Source organism: Strix uralensis, chromosome 3 (genome assembly GCF_047716275.1).
Source record: "Strix uralensis isolate ZFMK-TIS-50842 chromosome 3, bStrUra1, whole genome shotgun sequence".
NCBI lineage: Eukaryota > Metazoa > Chordata > Aves > Strigiformes > Strigidae > Strix > Strix uralensis.
In genome coordinates this window covers 30,867,644-30,885,098 of record NC_133974.1, presented here as the reverse complement: position 1 = coordinate 30,885,098, position 17,455 = coordinate 30,867,644, and the positions used below count along the sequence as shown (strand labels likewise).

Below are 17,455 nucleotides of genomic sequence, written 5' to 3'. Positions count from 1 at the left end.
AGTTTCACTTAGGAATGCATTTTACATATACAAAAACAATTGTAAGGAGAATTTTTTTTCTGGTATTAAACTAAGGATATTATTTTCTTTATTTTATAAGTTTTCATAGCTGCATCAAGATAGAAAATGAAATTACTCTTCCTTTTTTGTCATTTTGCCAAATGGCATGTGCTGAGCTCTTTAAAAGTTTTGTCGTAAACTAGTCACTCAAATTCCTAATGTTGAGAATACCTTTAGAAAAAATTGAGAAAATAAACAACAGTAAGGATATGCACATCACTCAGACCGTATTTGTGGAATGAGTGGGGGAAAAAAAGAAAATCTGAGGCTAGGAAAAAACAACATAAGAGAATATGTAAGAGAAACCAAAAATTGAAAGCATTCATACCCAGTTTGATTTCTAAATTTTGGGTTCAGCTGGGGTTTTCTCCATGAACTTTAAAAGCAGCAGATCACCCTGTACACATGAACATCTTCATTTTGCAATTCATCTTACCAGGCAACTGAAAACTGAAAAAGAAAAAAAAAAAAATACCACTTTTCAATAAAACTACCAGTATGCTGTTGGGGTGATATTAATTCAGCTTAAAAAAATTACCTAATGTTGGTGGAAAGTGCTGGCTTAAGCATCCCTAAGATTTGTCCTTTAATAGTCCTCAAAACAGTCCATGTATAATCTGGAAATAGTGATTTAATTCCTGAATGCTGTCTTGCCAGAAATACGTTTCACCCCAGGTGCAGAAAAGCCACTTTGCTAGATGAAAAGTAAACGCAGTTTTCACAAAAATTCCATCTCTGAGAACAGATTCTTTAAGTGAACATATATCTACTAGGAAGAGGGTTAAACTTAAGTGAACTTATTTGAAGAAGCTCTTCCTTGCAGAATGGATTTAAGATATTTAAAGACAGAAAATACTGCTTAAAAAGTTTTAACCAGTAAATAGTAATGTTTAGTGACTGAGTAGATAAAACGTTGAGTCTAGTCAATGAGAATTTCCAAATAAATGCTGTCCTTATGAAAAGCAATCATAAAGCAGAAGCTATCCTATAAATCCCATTTTTATAGGTACAGCAGCAGAAAAAAATGAGACCAAGGATAATGTCAGCCCACTGCTGAATGAGGTGGCTGACATTCAGTGCCTTTGCCCTGTTTTTCACTTGCAATATCTGCTTTCAAGTTTCCCAAGTCCATATGCCAAGTGGTAAAATTTAGAGGAAAATACTAGCAATGATAGAGGAATGCCAACCTAGGAACTACTTAGTCAAAGAGGGTATTGCTATATGTCCAAAGGGCTTGACAGGATGCATCTAAGGAAGATGAGGGAGTGGATCAATGTAATCAGAAGGTGATAAAGGCTAGATTCATCTAATATTGGCTTGCATTAGTAAAAGCATAGCCACAAGATCAAGTGAAGTCATTAGTCCCTTCTGCTCAGCACTTACAAGGCCACCCCTAGAGTACTGTGTGAGGTTTTGGGCTTCAATGTACTAAAAAAAGACTGACAAAATTGGAACAAATCCAGCAGAGAGCCATCAACATTGTGAAAGTGTTGCAACACATGATATAGGAGGAAAAGCTGAAGGATCTGTGTTTGTTTAGCCTTGAAAACAGAAAGCTGAATGGGGATATAATTCTTTTCTTCAGCTTCCTATTGGGTGATCATAGACAAGATGGAGCCAAACTTTTCTCAGAAGTGCACAGCAATGGAGTGAGAGGCAACTGGCACAAGTTCCAACAAGGGAAATTCTGACTAGGTATTCGGAAGAAATTGTTCCCAGTGTAGTGTGAGTGTTGTTAAGCACTGCAACGAGTTGCCCAGAAAGGCTGTGGAACTGCCAACCTTTGAGATATTCAAACCTCAACTAGACAAGATCCTGAGCTTGGATTTTAAAGTTGACCTGCTCTGAGCAAAGAGTAGGACTATATGACCTCCGAAGGTCTCTGTCAACCTAAATTTTCTGTGATTCTATGAATGTAAAATATATTGACATACAGAATAAATCATATTTTTAATAGGTCTGTTTGGGGGAAGCTTCATATCCTGAATGACAAAGGTAGACGTACCCATAGATACAGTTCCCTAAAACATGCCACCTTGTTTTTACATTTTTATAGTAGAATTTAACCAAACATAACACCAGGGACAAGGACAGTACATAGGGAGTGTCAGGTGTTTCTGGAGATTGAGGGGAATTAAATCAGGAAATGGCAGTCACGTATGGGTATTGTCACAACAGAGAGATGCAGGGATAGAAGTGTGTAAAATAGGGACTAGGGAATATATAGCCACTGGAGAACTTTATGTTCTTTGAGGACCTGGGAAGGTAAGTCACACTAATTCTGTGGCATATCATGCTCCTCTTGCATCTGGGTCACTCAGGAGATGACAGCCCACTTTAGCTATCTGCTGTTTGATTAGTTCAACTCAGATTTACAATGTGGGATTCCCATCACTGCAGTTCCTTTAAAAGCTTCACTTGGTGTCCTGGTTCTGGCTGGGATAGAGTTAATTTTTTCTTCTTAGTAGCTAGAATAGTGCTGTGTTTTGGATTCAGTATGGGATTTGGTATGAGAAGAATGTTGATAATATACTGGTGTATTTAGTTGTTGTTAAGAAATCCATGACTAAGAAATCCATAGTAAAGCTGGTGAAGGGCCTGGAGAACAAATCCTATGAGGAGCAATTGAAGGAGCTGGGACTGTTTAGTTTGAGGAGAAGGCAGCTGAGGGGAGACCTCATCACTCTCTACAACTACCTGAAAGAACAGTGTAGAGAGGTTAGTGCTGGTCTCTTCTCACAGGTAATTAGCAATAGAACAAGGGGGAATGGCTTTAAAGTGCAACAGGGGAGGTTTAGACTGGACGTTAGGAAAAAAAAAATTCACAGAAAGAGTGGTCAGACAGTGGAATAGGCTGCCCAGGGAGGTGGTGGAGTCACCATCCCTGGATGTGTTTAAGGGTCGTTTAGATGAGATGTTGGGGGATATGGTGTAGAGGAGAACTTGTAGAGTAGGGCTGATGGTTGGACTCGATGATCCCAAGGGTCTTTTCCAACCTGAATGATTCTATGATTCTGTGATTCTGTGACTTTTCAACTTTCCATGTCTTGCTAGTGTGCAGGTGCACAAGAATCTGTGATGGAGCATAGACAGAGTGATGGACCCAAAATGGCCAATAGAATATTCCATATCATACAACTTCACGCTCAGTATGTAGATGAGGGTTGACCAGGAAGCTCACTATTGCTTCTGGGATTGCAGTTTTGGGATTTTCTCTTCTCTGGGATTGCCAGCTGGGAACGGGATGGGCATCAGTTGATGAGTGTGTTGTGCATTACTTGTTTGTATTTTCTATTATTACTATTATTATCATTATTATAATTTTATTTTAATGATTACATTGTTTTTATCTCAACCTACAAGTCTCATCACCTTTACCCCTTCAATACTTTCCCCCATTCCCTGAGGTGGGGGAGGCTAAGTGAGCAGCTGCCTGGTGTTGGGGTGCTGGCCAGTTTAAACCATGACACCTGGCCACCTGAATACTGTTCATTCTTACAAAACATGTCTATCAGTTAAGGAATCAGGGATCACGGTAATGGGAATGTTTAGAAGACTGATAAGTCAGGCCAGTTTTAAACATTAAAATAAAACTTTACAGAATTAATTCATAAACAGCATACATCATGCTAATCATTTTTATACATTATTAGTCATTCCCACTGTGCCTACATACTGTTACTCTGTAACAATTACATTAAAAATTACCTGTGATTATACAATGCTATGGACCTGATGCCATATACTTGGTGCTGCTGGCTATGGTCTTTGGTGGTTCTTAGTTGCAAGATCAAGGTAATCTGTCTGGTGAACTCTTTGATGAGAGAAGCACTACTGAAGCAAGCTTGTCTTCCTTTTTCTTCACCCTTCCTTTTCATACTTGATGTTTTATGCTATTTTACCTACACACACACAGACACACACACGCACACACCCCTTAAAAAAGGAGGGTCTCCGCTTCTGATCTCACTTGCCTTGGGGCTCTTTTGTGTCTTGCCAGCCATTCTTCTGTATTCAGCAATATTTCCTGCTTATTTTCTATGCCTTATGCTAATCTTGTCCTTTGGCAACATTTTGCTACTTGTATGATGTGCAACTACAGCCATCTCTGTCCCTGTGGTGGTTACATTGTACACATACTCATGTAAAATGCTTATACATTGTGCCTGGCTACACCCTCACAGCGCTCTAAAATACTTTATGCTACTCTTGGCTATACATTTTTATTCCCCTTATAATTGGATTCAAGACAAACTACTATTAATTATATCCTGATCAGAGCACTTGCAATTTATAGGTTTCACAGGACTCTCTTGAGAAGTTAATATAAGCTTGTATTCCAATAGAATATTTTCAGTGTGATTTATTTTTTTGTTTACGGTTTTAACCAGTGTCTTCCATTTTTTTAAATGGTGGGTCTTGGTCCTTGAAGGACATTGAAGTATAAAGACTCTGCCAACATGTTTCTGTCATAATAATGCTTAGTAATAATACTAGCATAATAATGGGATAAGAATGAGATTAAATGGAATAATGCTACATGTTTGTTCCTATGTTTTAGTTCCATTTTTCTGTAAATAAAACCCTTTGTCCAATGAGTCATGACTGCCTTGTCATTGTCCCAAAACAAAAGATATGTAATGTATGAAGACTACGAAAGATATCTCCATTACTCCATAAATTTATTTTTTCTTAAATGAGTAAATCTAGCCTTGTACTCAAAAACTTCACTAGATAGATTCAGATCTTCCCCTTTCCTCTGAAGAAATTATTTTTATTTATTTTAGTTGCCAGATAAAGTCAGAATGTATAACAGAAACCTGATATTATGTTTTCTCATTACTGGTTGGCCACTGTGTTTGTCTTGCAGGTTGAGCTGGTATCACTGCTTGGATTCTACTTTACCTCCAGGCCTTTTAAATGATTTTTGCACACTCAGTTCTTCTGTTCCTGTGGACAGCTCAATCTCTTACAGCCAGTAATTATCTTGCCATTTCCTCCTACTCACATGTCCTCTTTTCCCACACTTTTTTGACAGACATGGTAAATGAGTTCTGCCTCTCTCGACTGTTTTATCATCTGCAAATAGAGTCATGAAGAATAGTCTCAGCTGGATGTAACACTGAATTCTACTGTACTTTTACTCAGTAATAAAATACAAGACCCAAAGAATTTTCTACAAATTTTCACATTACTATTTTCTTTTGTGTTTTCTCTGTGGTTTTTTGTTTGTTTGTGTGTTTGTTATATCTAGTGCCTCTGTGCACCTGGATGGACAGGAAAATTTTGCCAATTAGCTGAAGATGCATGTTTAATTTACCCAAATAGTTGTTCTGATGGAGGAACTTGCATCGATATGAGCCAACTGAGAGAGCAACCTTTGTTTCAGTGTTTGTGTCCTCATGATTTCACAGGTAAGGCATAAAAAACCCCATGTAGCAGTCTGTAGTTTCATTTCCTTTTAAATATTCAAGTATAGGAATGCTGAATTTTCAAAAATAAGGAATAGAGAAGTGTTTGAATAAGTAATTACATCTCTTTGTGTTTTCTGTCCTTTGCCATGATGCCTACAAAATCTAAATCAAACTATATAGGTTTCTTTTGAAGCTTCCAGTTAAGGTTATATTAAGAGTAGACATAGAGTAAGCTTCAGCTTACTGAAGTTTAAAAGACTGAGTGTATGTTTACATGTAGGGTTCCTTGCATGTAAGCTAGATGTTTGCCTTCTCATTATAGTTCCTGGAGATCTAATTAATGAAAGCAATGGAGTCCAGGGAGCTTGTTAGTTTGTATCAGTCTGTATTTGTTCAGATAACTTTAGTTATCTTTTTGAAAGCTGAATCCCACCTCCTATTTTGAGTCCTTGGTGGGCCACCAATAATTTATGCAATTTAATTTGGGGTGGGGTTAAATGATTCTCGACTTCAGAACTGTAAAGTAATGTGTCTTCAAGACTCTATGTATCATCAGTCAGTAAGTATTTTCAGAGGGGAATTAAGACCACCTGTGTTAGATATTTGTTAGTGGTTGAAAGCATTTGACACTGTCCCACATGACATCCTTGTCTCTAAATTGGAGAGACATGTATCTCATGGATGGACAGCTCAGTGGTTAAGGAATTGGCTGATGGTCGCACTCGAAGAGTTGCAGTCAATGGCTCATTGTCATGTTGAGAGCAGTGACAAGTGGCGTTCCTCAGGGGTCACTATTGGAACCGGTGCTGCTTAACATCGTTGTAAGAGACATGGACAGTGGGACTGAGTGCATCCTCAGCAAGCTTGCCGATGACACAAGCTGTGTGGTGCCGGTTGATACGCTGGAGGGAAGGTCATCCAGAGGGACCTTGACAGGCTTGAGAGGTGGGCCTGTGCAAACCTCATGAAGTCCAACAAGGCCAAGTTCAAGGTCCTGCACGTGGGTCAAGACAATCCCAAGAACAAATACAGGCTGGGCGATGAGTGGATTGAGAGCAGCCTTGCGGAGAAGGACTTGAATATTAGTGGATGGAAAACTGAATGTGAGCCAGCAATGTACGCTCACAGCCCAGAAAGCCAACAACATCCTGGGCTGCATCAGACGAAATGTGGCTAGAACGTCAAGGGAGGTGATTCTCCCCCTCTACTCCATGCTTGTGAGACCCCACCTGGAGTACTGTGTCCAGTTCTGGGGCCCCCAACATAAGAAGGACACGGACCTGCTTGAACAGGTCCAGAAGAGGGCCATTAAGATGATCAGGGGCTGGAGCACCTCTCCTATGTAGATAGCCTGAGAGAGTTGGGGTTGTTCAGCTTAGAGAAGGCTCTGGGGAGACCTTATAGCAGAATTCTGGTACTTAAAGGGGGCCTACAGGAAAGATGGAGAGGGACCCTTTACCAGGGAGTATATGAGAGGACATAGGGTACATTTAAATTAGATGTAAGGAAGAAATTCTTTACTGTGAGGGTGGTGAGACACTGGAAGAGGTTGCCCAGAGAAGCTGTGGATGCCCCCTCCCTGGAAGTGTTCAAGGCCAGGTTGGACGGGGCTTTGAGCAACCTGGTCTAGTGGAAGGTGTCCCTGGCCATGGAAGAGCAGTTGGAAATAGATGATCTCTTAGGCCCCAAACCATTCTATGATTTTATGAAATACTTCTTTCAGGAGTGTTTCTCTTTCAATCAGATACAGAAGAAGCCTAGAAAAATACTTCAGATTAACCACATTAGTTTTTAACTGACAAGGAAAACAATTTCTGATTTTTACTCCAGCCTTATCCTTTAAATAGAAGCTCATTTAAGTTTGATTCTACAGTCCTTCACTAATTTTTGGTTAGAGAGGGAATTGAAAGAGGAGCACTGAATTTGATTTACTCCAGTTTTAGGTAACATTAAGGAAACAGATATTATCCATATGCATATCAATTTAAAGATAAGGGCCAAAAACATTAACAGAATTTTAAAAATAACCAATTTTAATATAGAAAGTTAATATTTATTACCTAAAGAATGAAAATTAAATTAATCTTAAAAAATGCTAGTAATACACAGAGAAAACAGACTAACTTACTACCACTGAAAAAGTAAACATAGAATCACATCCTGGACATTTATAACTGTCAACCCTATATTTTCAATTCCATCTTATCACCTGTATGATTTTCTTTTTTCAACCTAATCTTGGGTTATTTTTTTTGTTGTGACAACTAAAATTATGGATTTGTTAATAAAAGTAATGTTTCACTACAGTACTTCAAGGCTTTTGAGATAATAGTAAGGTCTTTACTGTAAAACATAATCATGAAACAAAAGTCTGACAGAGTAGTACATGGCTATAGTACATGGCAAGAAATGTATGGAATTAGTAGAATTTAACATTAATAAAGACTGAGTTCTGACTGAGTTCAAGTGGAAGTGACTTCAGCCTTCAGGGACATCTTACTATAAGGTTGAGATTCTTTCCTTTGTGGGATCTCATTGTAATAGGCTATTTATATTGTAATAGATTTATTTCTTTTTTTTTCCTTTCTATGTTTAAATAATCAGTTCATTCTTCACTTTTGTTCCATAATATTTTTTATTTAGACCTGTTTATTGTTTTATTTATGCGTTTGGTAAGGGAGAGGGAAGGACAATGCAGTTACAATTTTGGCATGTTTCCTTGACTTCTGAATTAAATAGCATCTGCAACCAGAAAAGCTATTGCAGTTTCACATCTAATTGTTCTTAATTGTGTTTATAAATTATAAACACTACAGCTGCAGCCTTTGCATTAACATTTAAATCATATTTGGAATAGACTTATCTTAGGGAAAACAAAATATTACATATCTAACTGTCTATCTGAGTATCATCACACAACACATGCAGGACAACCAGATGATCAGGCCCAGTCAGCATGGGTTTATGAAAGGCAGGTCCTGCTTGACAAACCTGATCTCCTTCTATGACAGGGCGACCTGCTTATTGGATGAGCGAAAGGTTGTGTATGTTGTTTACCTTGACTTTAGTAAGGCCTTTGACACCGTTTCCCACAGCATTCTCCTGGTGAAACTGGCTGCTCATGGCTTGGATGGGCACACGCTTTGCTGGGTAAAAAACTGGCTGGATGGCCGGGCCCAAAGAGTTGTGGTGAACGGAGTTAAATCCGGTTGGCAGCCGGTCACGAGCGGTGTCCCCCAGGAGTCAGTTTTGGGGCCACTCCTGTTTAACATCTTTATTGATGATCTAGACAAGGGGATCGAGTGCACCCTCAGTAAGTTTGCAGATGACACCAAGTTGGGTGGGAGTGTTGATCTGCTCGAGGGTAGGGAGGCTCTGCAGAGAGATCTGGACAGGTTGGAGGGATGGGCTAAGGCCAACTGTAGGAGTTTCAATAAGGCCAAATGCCGGGTGCTGCACTTGGGCCACAACAACCCCCAGCAGTGCTACAGGCTTGGGGAGGAGTGGCTGGAGAGCTGCCAGTCAGAGAGGGACCTGGGGGTGTTGATTGACAGCCAGCTGAACATGAGCCAGCAGTGTGCCCAGGTGGCCAAGAGGCCAATGGCATCCTGGCTTGTATCAGAAATAGCGTGGCCAGCAGGGACAGGGAAGGGATCTTACCCCTGTACTAGTCACTGGTGAGGCTGCCCCTCAATTACTGTGTTTAGTTTTGGGCCCCTCACTACAAAAAGGACATTGAATTACTCGAGCGTGTCCAGAGAAGGGCAACAAAGCTGGTGAATGGTCTGGAGCACATGTCGTACGAGGAGCGGCTGAGGGAACTGGGGTTGTTTAGTCTGGAGAAGAGGAGTCTGAGGGGAGACCTCATCGCCCTCTACAACTACCTGAAAGGAGGTTGCAGAGAGCTGGGGATGAGTCTCTTTAATGAAGTAACAAGCGATAGGACAAGAGGGAATGGCCTCAAGTTGCGCCAGGGAAGGTTTAGACTGGATATTAGGAAGTATTTCTTTACAGAATGGATTGTTAGGCGTTGGAATGGGCTGCCCAGGGAGGTGGTGGAGTCCCCATCCCTGGAGATGTTTAAGAGTAAAGTTGACATAGCGCTGAGGGATATGCTGTAGTTGAGAACAGTCAGGTTCTAACAGTTAGGTTAATGGTTGGACTGGGAGATCTTCAAGGTCTTTTCCAACCTACATGATTCTGTTATCCTGTAACATTCTCAGCTGTGAAAAGCAGAACTATGATACAAAAAGCAATAAACCCATTTCGTGTTGGTTTCATACTCTTTAATAACACCTTGTAGAAGCTTAGCATATACACACAAATGTAGTTTTAAACTACATTTTTTATTTATGTTTATATGTAAAATAAATTTTGGATAATTGACTCAGAAAAATATTTATGTGTTTGGTTCAAATGTTCAAAGGAGGGATTAAAAAGATCATAAAATATAGTTATTTTTGTTGAATAGATGTCATGACTTTTGTGCTTTCGATTTCCTTCTACAGTTACTTCCTTTTTTTCCTTTTCCTTTTGCTCTTCTTTGAAAGCAGATAAAAACCTTTGTATCTACAATAGTGCATATAAGTAACATGGCTTATGACATTGAAGTGAAACAATCCATGTCAGCGATTTCTCATGTTTTACACAGTGGACCAACTGTCCTTGAAGAAGCTTCCTCTAATTAATTACTATCTTTCCTTGTGTGTAGAGCAATCATATTGGCAGGAATTGATTGGGCATGTTAGACACTTCATTTAGTTGGTAGAAAAGTCCTTCAATTAAAATAATCTTACTGCTGCTAAAATGAACTGCACCCCAAGCAAACTCACTAACCAGAATTTAAAGTACTACTTCAATTACATACTTCTTCCTCATCTTCAAAATTTCCTTTTAGAAGATTCATTCACAGATTTATCCACAACTTATTTTTCTCTTTCTCTTATTGTTTTATCATTGAGACAGGGCTGCTATTTTCTACAAGTATAGAGGAAAGAAATATAAACAGACTTGGACGAAGCTTACACTGTTGAACTATTCAGGTAGTCTTCTGCAGAAATTATCTCTGGTGCCATAATAGCTAATATCCCAGAGAAGAAGATATGGGATATAAAAGTTCCTATATCTTTCACAGTCTAGTTGTGACAGTTAGACAACATTTATACTAGTGAACAAAACAATTATGTGGCCTAATTCAGACCCTTTTATCTGGTCAAATCCACATTTTAAAATTCTTTTGTTCTCCGGAATACAGTTGTGACATGGTTTAACCCTGGTGGGCAGCTAAGCACCATGCAGCTGGTTGCTCACTCTCACCCATTGGGGTGGGGGAGAAAATTGGAAGGGTAAAAGTAAGAAAACTTTAGAAAGTTGAGATAAAGACAGTTTAATAGGTGAAGCAAAAGCCGCACACACAAGCATAGCAAATTAAGGAATTCATTCATTACTTCCTATTGTCAGGCAGGTGTTCACTCATCTCACGAATATTTGGGGAAGGTCTCTATTTCATGTTGAAGTACAGTGGAAGTCTCATAAGTCTCAAAACTCAAATAGCTAAAAAGAACAATAACATTTCTTTCACAGCTCCATTTCCTGTACTAAAGGTGTTCTGGTAAGGGAATCTTTGTAGCATCATGGGAGGTCCCTATATCACAGGATTGTCAATTACACAGCAGTATATATCTCAACAACAAATGTTATAATTTTAAGCTTTGTTCATTGCACTTTATGTGTTATTACCATTGTCACCTTTGAAAGAGAAATTGTTAGTGCACACAGATTCCAAACATCAATGACCATGGACTGAAATAATGGAATAAAAGAAGTCACTTGCTAAGTATTACTAGAAGAATTCACTCAGAATCTTTATCTTCATTAAATGAAGAGAAAAGGAGCAGCTCGTTGCTTTGCAGAGGATTCAATTTTCTGTTAAAGAACTTTCAGTGATAACTGACAGAAAGCAAAACCAACAAAAGTAATTCAATCTCTAACACTCTTCAGCAGATGTCTAGAAATGTTCCCTGCTGTTTAAAATGCCTTTTAGAAGGCGTGGCTGAATAGCATTATTTAGGGTGGAAGGCAAATGATTTTAGCTAGGGCACGGGTCCTTACAAAGATCTCTCACCTAAAAAGATAGCAAGCTGAATTACATGAAAACACAACAGTTCCTCTCCATCTGGAGCATTCCAATGTAGTAACTGAGATAAAAGGATAGAGAAGTAAGCAATACAAAAATAAAAAGAACACTTTAAACCATACAGGTATAATATTTAATTTGAAACAGATAAACTTAAGAACACTAAATGAGGGCTAATGTCTGATGTTGTATCATCCTTGACTTTTCTCAGGTCTTGATTTCCACAAAAAATATTAAGACTACTGAAATTTTCATGATAGAAAAACTTTTCTTTTCTTTGGCATATACCAATTGCATGAAAAGCCAAAAGACTATAAAAATGTTCTACCTGATATTTCAAAGAGAAATATAATATTAGTATTTAAGTTCTAGCTGCTTCTAAAATTGAACAAAATGTTCACAATGCATGAGGATATTTATGAATATGTTACATTTCTTAGTATTTCATTTTCTGGTTTAAGTCACTGTACAGTGAATGTATTTGGCCCATATGAATAAGAAGAAATTTTGATAGATTTTTTTCTCTGTCAAGAATAGTTATTTATTACATGGTTAACTTAAAGATGCTGTAGTTTGTTAAGAAGCATATCAAAGTCTATGGATTTCTATGTAAATAACTAGTAGAGTTCTCAACTGAAAGACATGCTTAAAAATGTGCCTTTAAACTTGACATATAAAATACTCTAGCTACATCTGCTCGTGAACTCAAAAATTACTCTCACCCACCTCAGTCAAACTTTTCCTTTTTTTTAAGCAAAGTACAAAACCCTTGACCTTTTACTTTGTGGGACTATTAGACTAAGACTCAAACCAGAGTGGTACTCTACACCACTGACAATATTTAGAAGTAGAAAAGTTTCATGAAGAGACATAGTGGGAGTGTTTCCTAATCACAATGTGTTCACATGAAAGTCTCTCTTCAAAGTCAGGTGAATACAAAACAAACTACTTTCTTCTCTTGCTTTCCACTTCCTACCAGCCTACTATGGCTCATTTTATTAAGACACACAACTCCCAAATTTACTCTCAGGGAGTTTCCAGAACTCTGCTGATTTGCATTAGCTTGTCTGTCTCTTCTGGCTTTATATCTGTCGATGTCTATAGTTTCCTTGTTTACTCATTCAGAGTAAAATCTAAAAGGAATTTAAGGTCTTTTCTCCATGGATAGTTTCATAAGTCTCTCATAGAGAACACCAGTGCATTATTCACTCTCACTACCCAACATATAAATCTGTTGTAAGTGACAAGGGAAACTAGGAATTTGCAGTTTTCTTTAAGCATTCAGAGGCAGCTGGAGAGATAGTGTACATTCAAATAGCTGTATATTACCCCCAAAAAATCATCAAATCATCAACAAGAAACAGGAGGGGAGTATGTCTTTTATGTAAATTTGGTCAAAAAGCCTTCAGAATAAGTTGTTTGAAGTGGTTTAAAAAGTTGATGATCCATAATAGCCATAGAGACTTTTGTTCTGCTTCTCAGCTGAGTCTGTGTGGATTATCTCAGCCGAGAACAGCATTTCAGATCGTATCTAGGTACAAAAATTGTTGACAGGACTATAAAATCACCTATCGTACTAATGGGTTTAATACATGATAAGGTGTGCAGTGTGGATGTAAATATAGCGTGTTTAAAAATAGAAAATGCATTGAAGAGATGAGCATCACTATCATGTAGACCTAGGTACTGGTTTTGTTACACAACTGATCTTCATAGCTCTATTTTATTTCTTTAAAAAGCTTTAGCCTTACATCTTTTAGCTCCTGAAGTCTTTCTGTATAGTGGAAGCATTCAAGCTGGAATTTAGTGTTTCTGAAGAAATTATCATGAACGAAACTATGTAGAAAACATGATTAAGAAAAACAGTTACCTGTTTTACCATGTTCAACTAAAACAATCTACCACAGTATTCTTATACCAACCTGAACATCGACTTTTCTCTTCAAAATGTGCATAATTATGCTTAATCTTAATTGCTTAATTGTTTACTTTTTCTCAGACACAATGCACCACATCATTAGCTGGCATAGTCCACTGTATCTCCACTGAGGCTAGAATTATGCAGACATATAAACTAAATCTTCAAGGTTTTCTTCTGCTATTTCACAGCCTTGTGTTCAGTAGTTGTTCCTTTTAAAAAGAAACCCAAAAAACGATTCTGTTGTCATACTGTATACAATACTACAATGTGACAGAATTAAGGCATAGTTTCATCTGTGCTATTGATGTCTGTTATTTATGTATATTTTTCCCATGACATAAGCAGTCTTCATAGGCACTGTAAGACCTATCTGCTTGCTTTTTAACTTGTATTACACTGGAAACTTACATCCAGCAACAACTTCTGTACTTCAGTCTTTACTCTGGTACTCTCTCTGAATAGCTCAGATTTTCTTTTTCTGAAATAGACTTGCTTCAATTTCTATGTCCTGAGACATATCTCACTTTTAAAATATATTCCTTCAAAATATTTAACCTCTTTAGATCTGTTTGTATTATACATTTCTCCTCAGTATTTGCCACCAATTTGGTATAAACTCTGTATGTGATTAAAGCTTTGTTTAATCTCCATTCCAGATCATTAATAACAACATTAAATAACATTAGAATGAACATCACAGAGTACTGCATCCAGCTCTGGAGCCCTCAGCACAGAAAAGACATGGACCCGTTGGAGTGGGTCCAGAGGAGGGCCATGAAGATGATCCAGAGGCTGGAGCACCTCTTCTGTGAGGAAATGCTGAGACAGTTGGGGTTGTTCAGCCTATGGAAGAGAAGGATCTGGGGACACCTTATTGCAGCCTTTAAGTACTTAAAGGGGGCTTATAAGAAGGATGGGGACAAACTTTTTAGCAGGGCCTGTAGTGATAAGACAAGGGTTAATGATTTTAAACTAAAAGAGGATAGATTTAGACTGGGTATAAGGAAGAAATTTTTTACAATGAAAGTGGTAAAACACTGGAACAGGTTGCCCAGAAAGGTGGTAGATGCCCCATCCCTGGAAACATTCAAGGTCAGGCTGGACAGGGCTTTGAGCAACCTGATCTAGTGGAAGATGTCCCTGCTGATTGCAGGGAGGTTGGACTGGATGATCTTTAAAAGTCCCTTCCAAACCAAACTATTCTATGATTCTATGATTCCATGATCATCAGTCTTTGTGGCAACACCCATATTTGGACTGCTGTCCCAGTACACTGACATTCATCTTTACTCCAGGTTTATAACTTATCTCATCCTGTTCTCAATCCAGAATTCTTCTATCTAAATAATTAGACTCAATTTGCCAAGGAATTTTTATAAAACTTAGAAACACCATCAGCTTTCTGAAACTCCAAGTGTGACATTCGTGCCTCTTCCGAGGGCAGAGGGACCTGCAAGGATGGTGGTGTTTATCCAGGCTGGGTAGGATGCTGATTCTGGAAGGTTCCCTCTCTCTGTGAGTGATTCTGTGAGTCGTTGTTGTGGATTTCTTCATATTTCACATAGGATGATTGACAGATTCCCTTCATTCAAGGAAGAGCTTAAAAGAGAGTGAAAGGGGATATAACTGGAGGAAATTTCTCTGTTACAGGGATGAAAAATGTTTTGCATATTCTTCTAGTATCCTGTTGTGTTTTTTTTTTTATGAACCAGATTTTTCAGTGGGACATATGAAGGACACTTTGGCAACAAAACAAACAAACTCTTACAAGAGAATAAGAGACTATTTAAAAGAGAGGTCTTCAAAGGACTTTGCCAAGGGCTGAATCTTTAAGACCAGCTTTCCAGCTAAATCCTGGAGGCAGCTAAAAGAAAGGACAGATAATCTATTAGATGGTCAAAAGTCAAATTGTATGTTCCAGAATAATGAGTTAATTTAAGAGCCAAGGTTAATAAAATACATCTCAAACAAATTTAAAGACATTCTGTAAAAAGTAGCTCAGCTAAAAGACTATGCTAAAACAGCTACAGAGGAACTTTCAGGAGAGACTATTGCTAAGAGTCCTTGAATGATTCATTTCATTCTAAACCAGGAGAAGGTAAAATTTTAACTGCATATTTAACATTTGAGAATATGTGCCCATGTTTATAATTCATGCGGCAGTAGACAACAGGGATAAGTCATAAGTTGACTGTGGCCAGTGCAAGTCTTTCTTATCTTTTCAAAAAGCTGTAAATCCAGCTCCATGTAAATAAAAAAGATGCTAGCTACTAAAATCTGAGAATAAGCATACTACAGTTCACTTCAACTAGAAAATATTTGTTTTAAAGTTTGGATAGCCTAAGTCTATGAAGCTGGGGCAGTATTTAGCGAACATATGCGTTTCACTTTGGCTACTCTCACTTATTCAGACACATGTGTCTCTGTGTTAAAAAGGTTATGCTGTTTTCATAAGAGGGGAAATAGCTTTCTAGAACACTGGTCCACTGTATGGTGTAAATGTGCCTAATATCTTTCACCTAATCAGATTTAGTTAATGATGAGTTCCAATCTCAGAACTGTTATCTCCAACCCCAGCAAATTCTTGTTTTTCAGAAGCTAATGGAAACTATTCCCTTTAGATCTTAATTAGAAAAAAACTGTGTCACTACAAATTATTACTATCACTTTTTTCTTGAGTTTGCCCTCTATAATCCCTTCTTCTCAGAAGAATAACTCTTCTTCACAGAGATTTGTGAAACACTATCCTAAAATGGAGATACAAAGAATTTTAGAAGTATGTGAGAAATTATCATTAAAAATGCAAATTCTGCCAAAAATAATATTCACAGATTATTTTCCAAATACCACTGTAAATGTGTACATTCTGAAACCAACTGCCATTTCAGATGGCTGTATCATTCATTCATTTTTTTTTCTTAAATATTGGGATAGAGGTAGTGATAGTCAACAAATGAACTAATTCAGTATGATGTATCTTTAGCAATCTAAAAGTTAATAATTTAAACAGGTTGTCTAGATTCCATCTATAGTCAATAGACATTATCCAGTTGTAAGAATCCTCAACCCACCTATAATAGAAATCTCTTCACCACTGGGATGAATTATATGTTTCTTTTGTTCAAATTTAACTGTAGAGAGAGTCAGGACAAATTTTTTTTTTTGTTATCAGTATACATTTATATTTTATTCTAAGAGGACTGAAAAAATATGTATTCTGATTTTAAGTAAATCTTCATTTTAATATTTATGATAGCTAGTTTATTAAGGACAGATTTTTCATGTAGCCTGTAATAGAATTTTCAAATTCTAATGTCAAAACCAAGTAATTTAAACTTCATTGTTCAACTGTCTGAGTTACAGTCAGGCAGAAGCTTTTAACACCTCCATGTGTGAATTGTCAGATCAGTTCTTTATTTCTGCTTTTTTTTATTCTTTTCTCATTCACTGAAACTACTTTACTTCAAAAACCACAAAGATTAATTACTATACCCAGACGTCTCTAAGAATATATTTGCTGCACAGTTCTACAAAACTCCAAATGAAAATGTGGAAATATTCAGAATCCATGAAAACACCCAACTTCTAGTGGGTCCAATAAATATTACTGTGAGTGGATTTATTGTCTTTCAAAATAAATAAATGTAAGGTTTCTGGAAGTGGAATAAACCATGGCTAAATTTTAAGTGCCAACATGTAAATATCTGTACCAGGCTTGACACTCTGTGCTCTCTGCAGGTTCTTTGGAAAGAAATGAGAATTTTAAAGACTCCAATCATCTGATCTATTTTGGACATAGAGCAGGATGAGACAAATCATGCTTCAAAAGTTAAGAGTTTTTCATGGCCTGTAAATGCAATGGCATGGATGGGAAGGCCCACATTTCAGAAGTTGACTCTTAACTGCCCATGGCCTGCCAAAGAA

The 17,455-nt window shown here is 37.7% G+C and overlaps 1 protein-coding gene across 1 annotated transcript in view; it reads left to right on the top strand.

The window, feature by feature from the left end:
* The window catches only part of EYS (eyes shut homolog), a 1,118,553-nt gene that overhangs the window by 232,884 nt on the left and 868,214 nt on the right, over positions 1 to 17,455 (top strand). Inside the window, exon 7 of the mRNA XM_074861787.1 lies at positions 5,315 to 5,474. Coding sequence (XP_074717888.1) covers positions 5,315 to 5,474 — 160 coding nt within the window. The remainder of the gene's footprint in view (positions 1 to 5,314; positions 5,475 to 17,455) is intronic.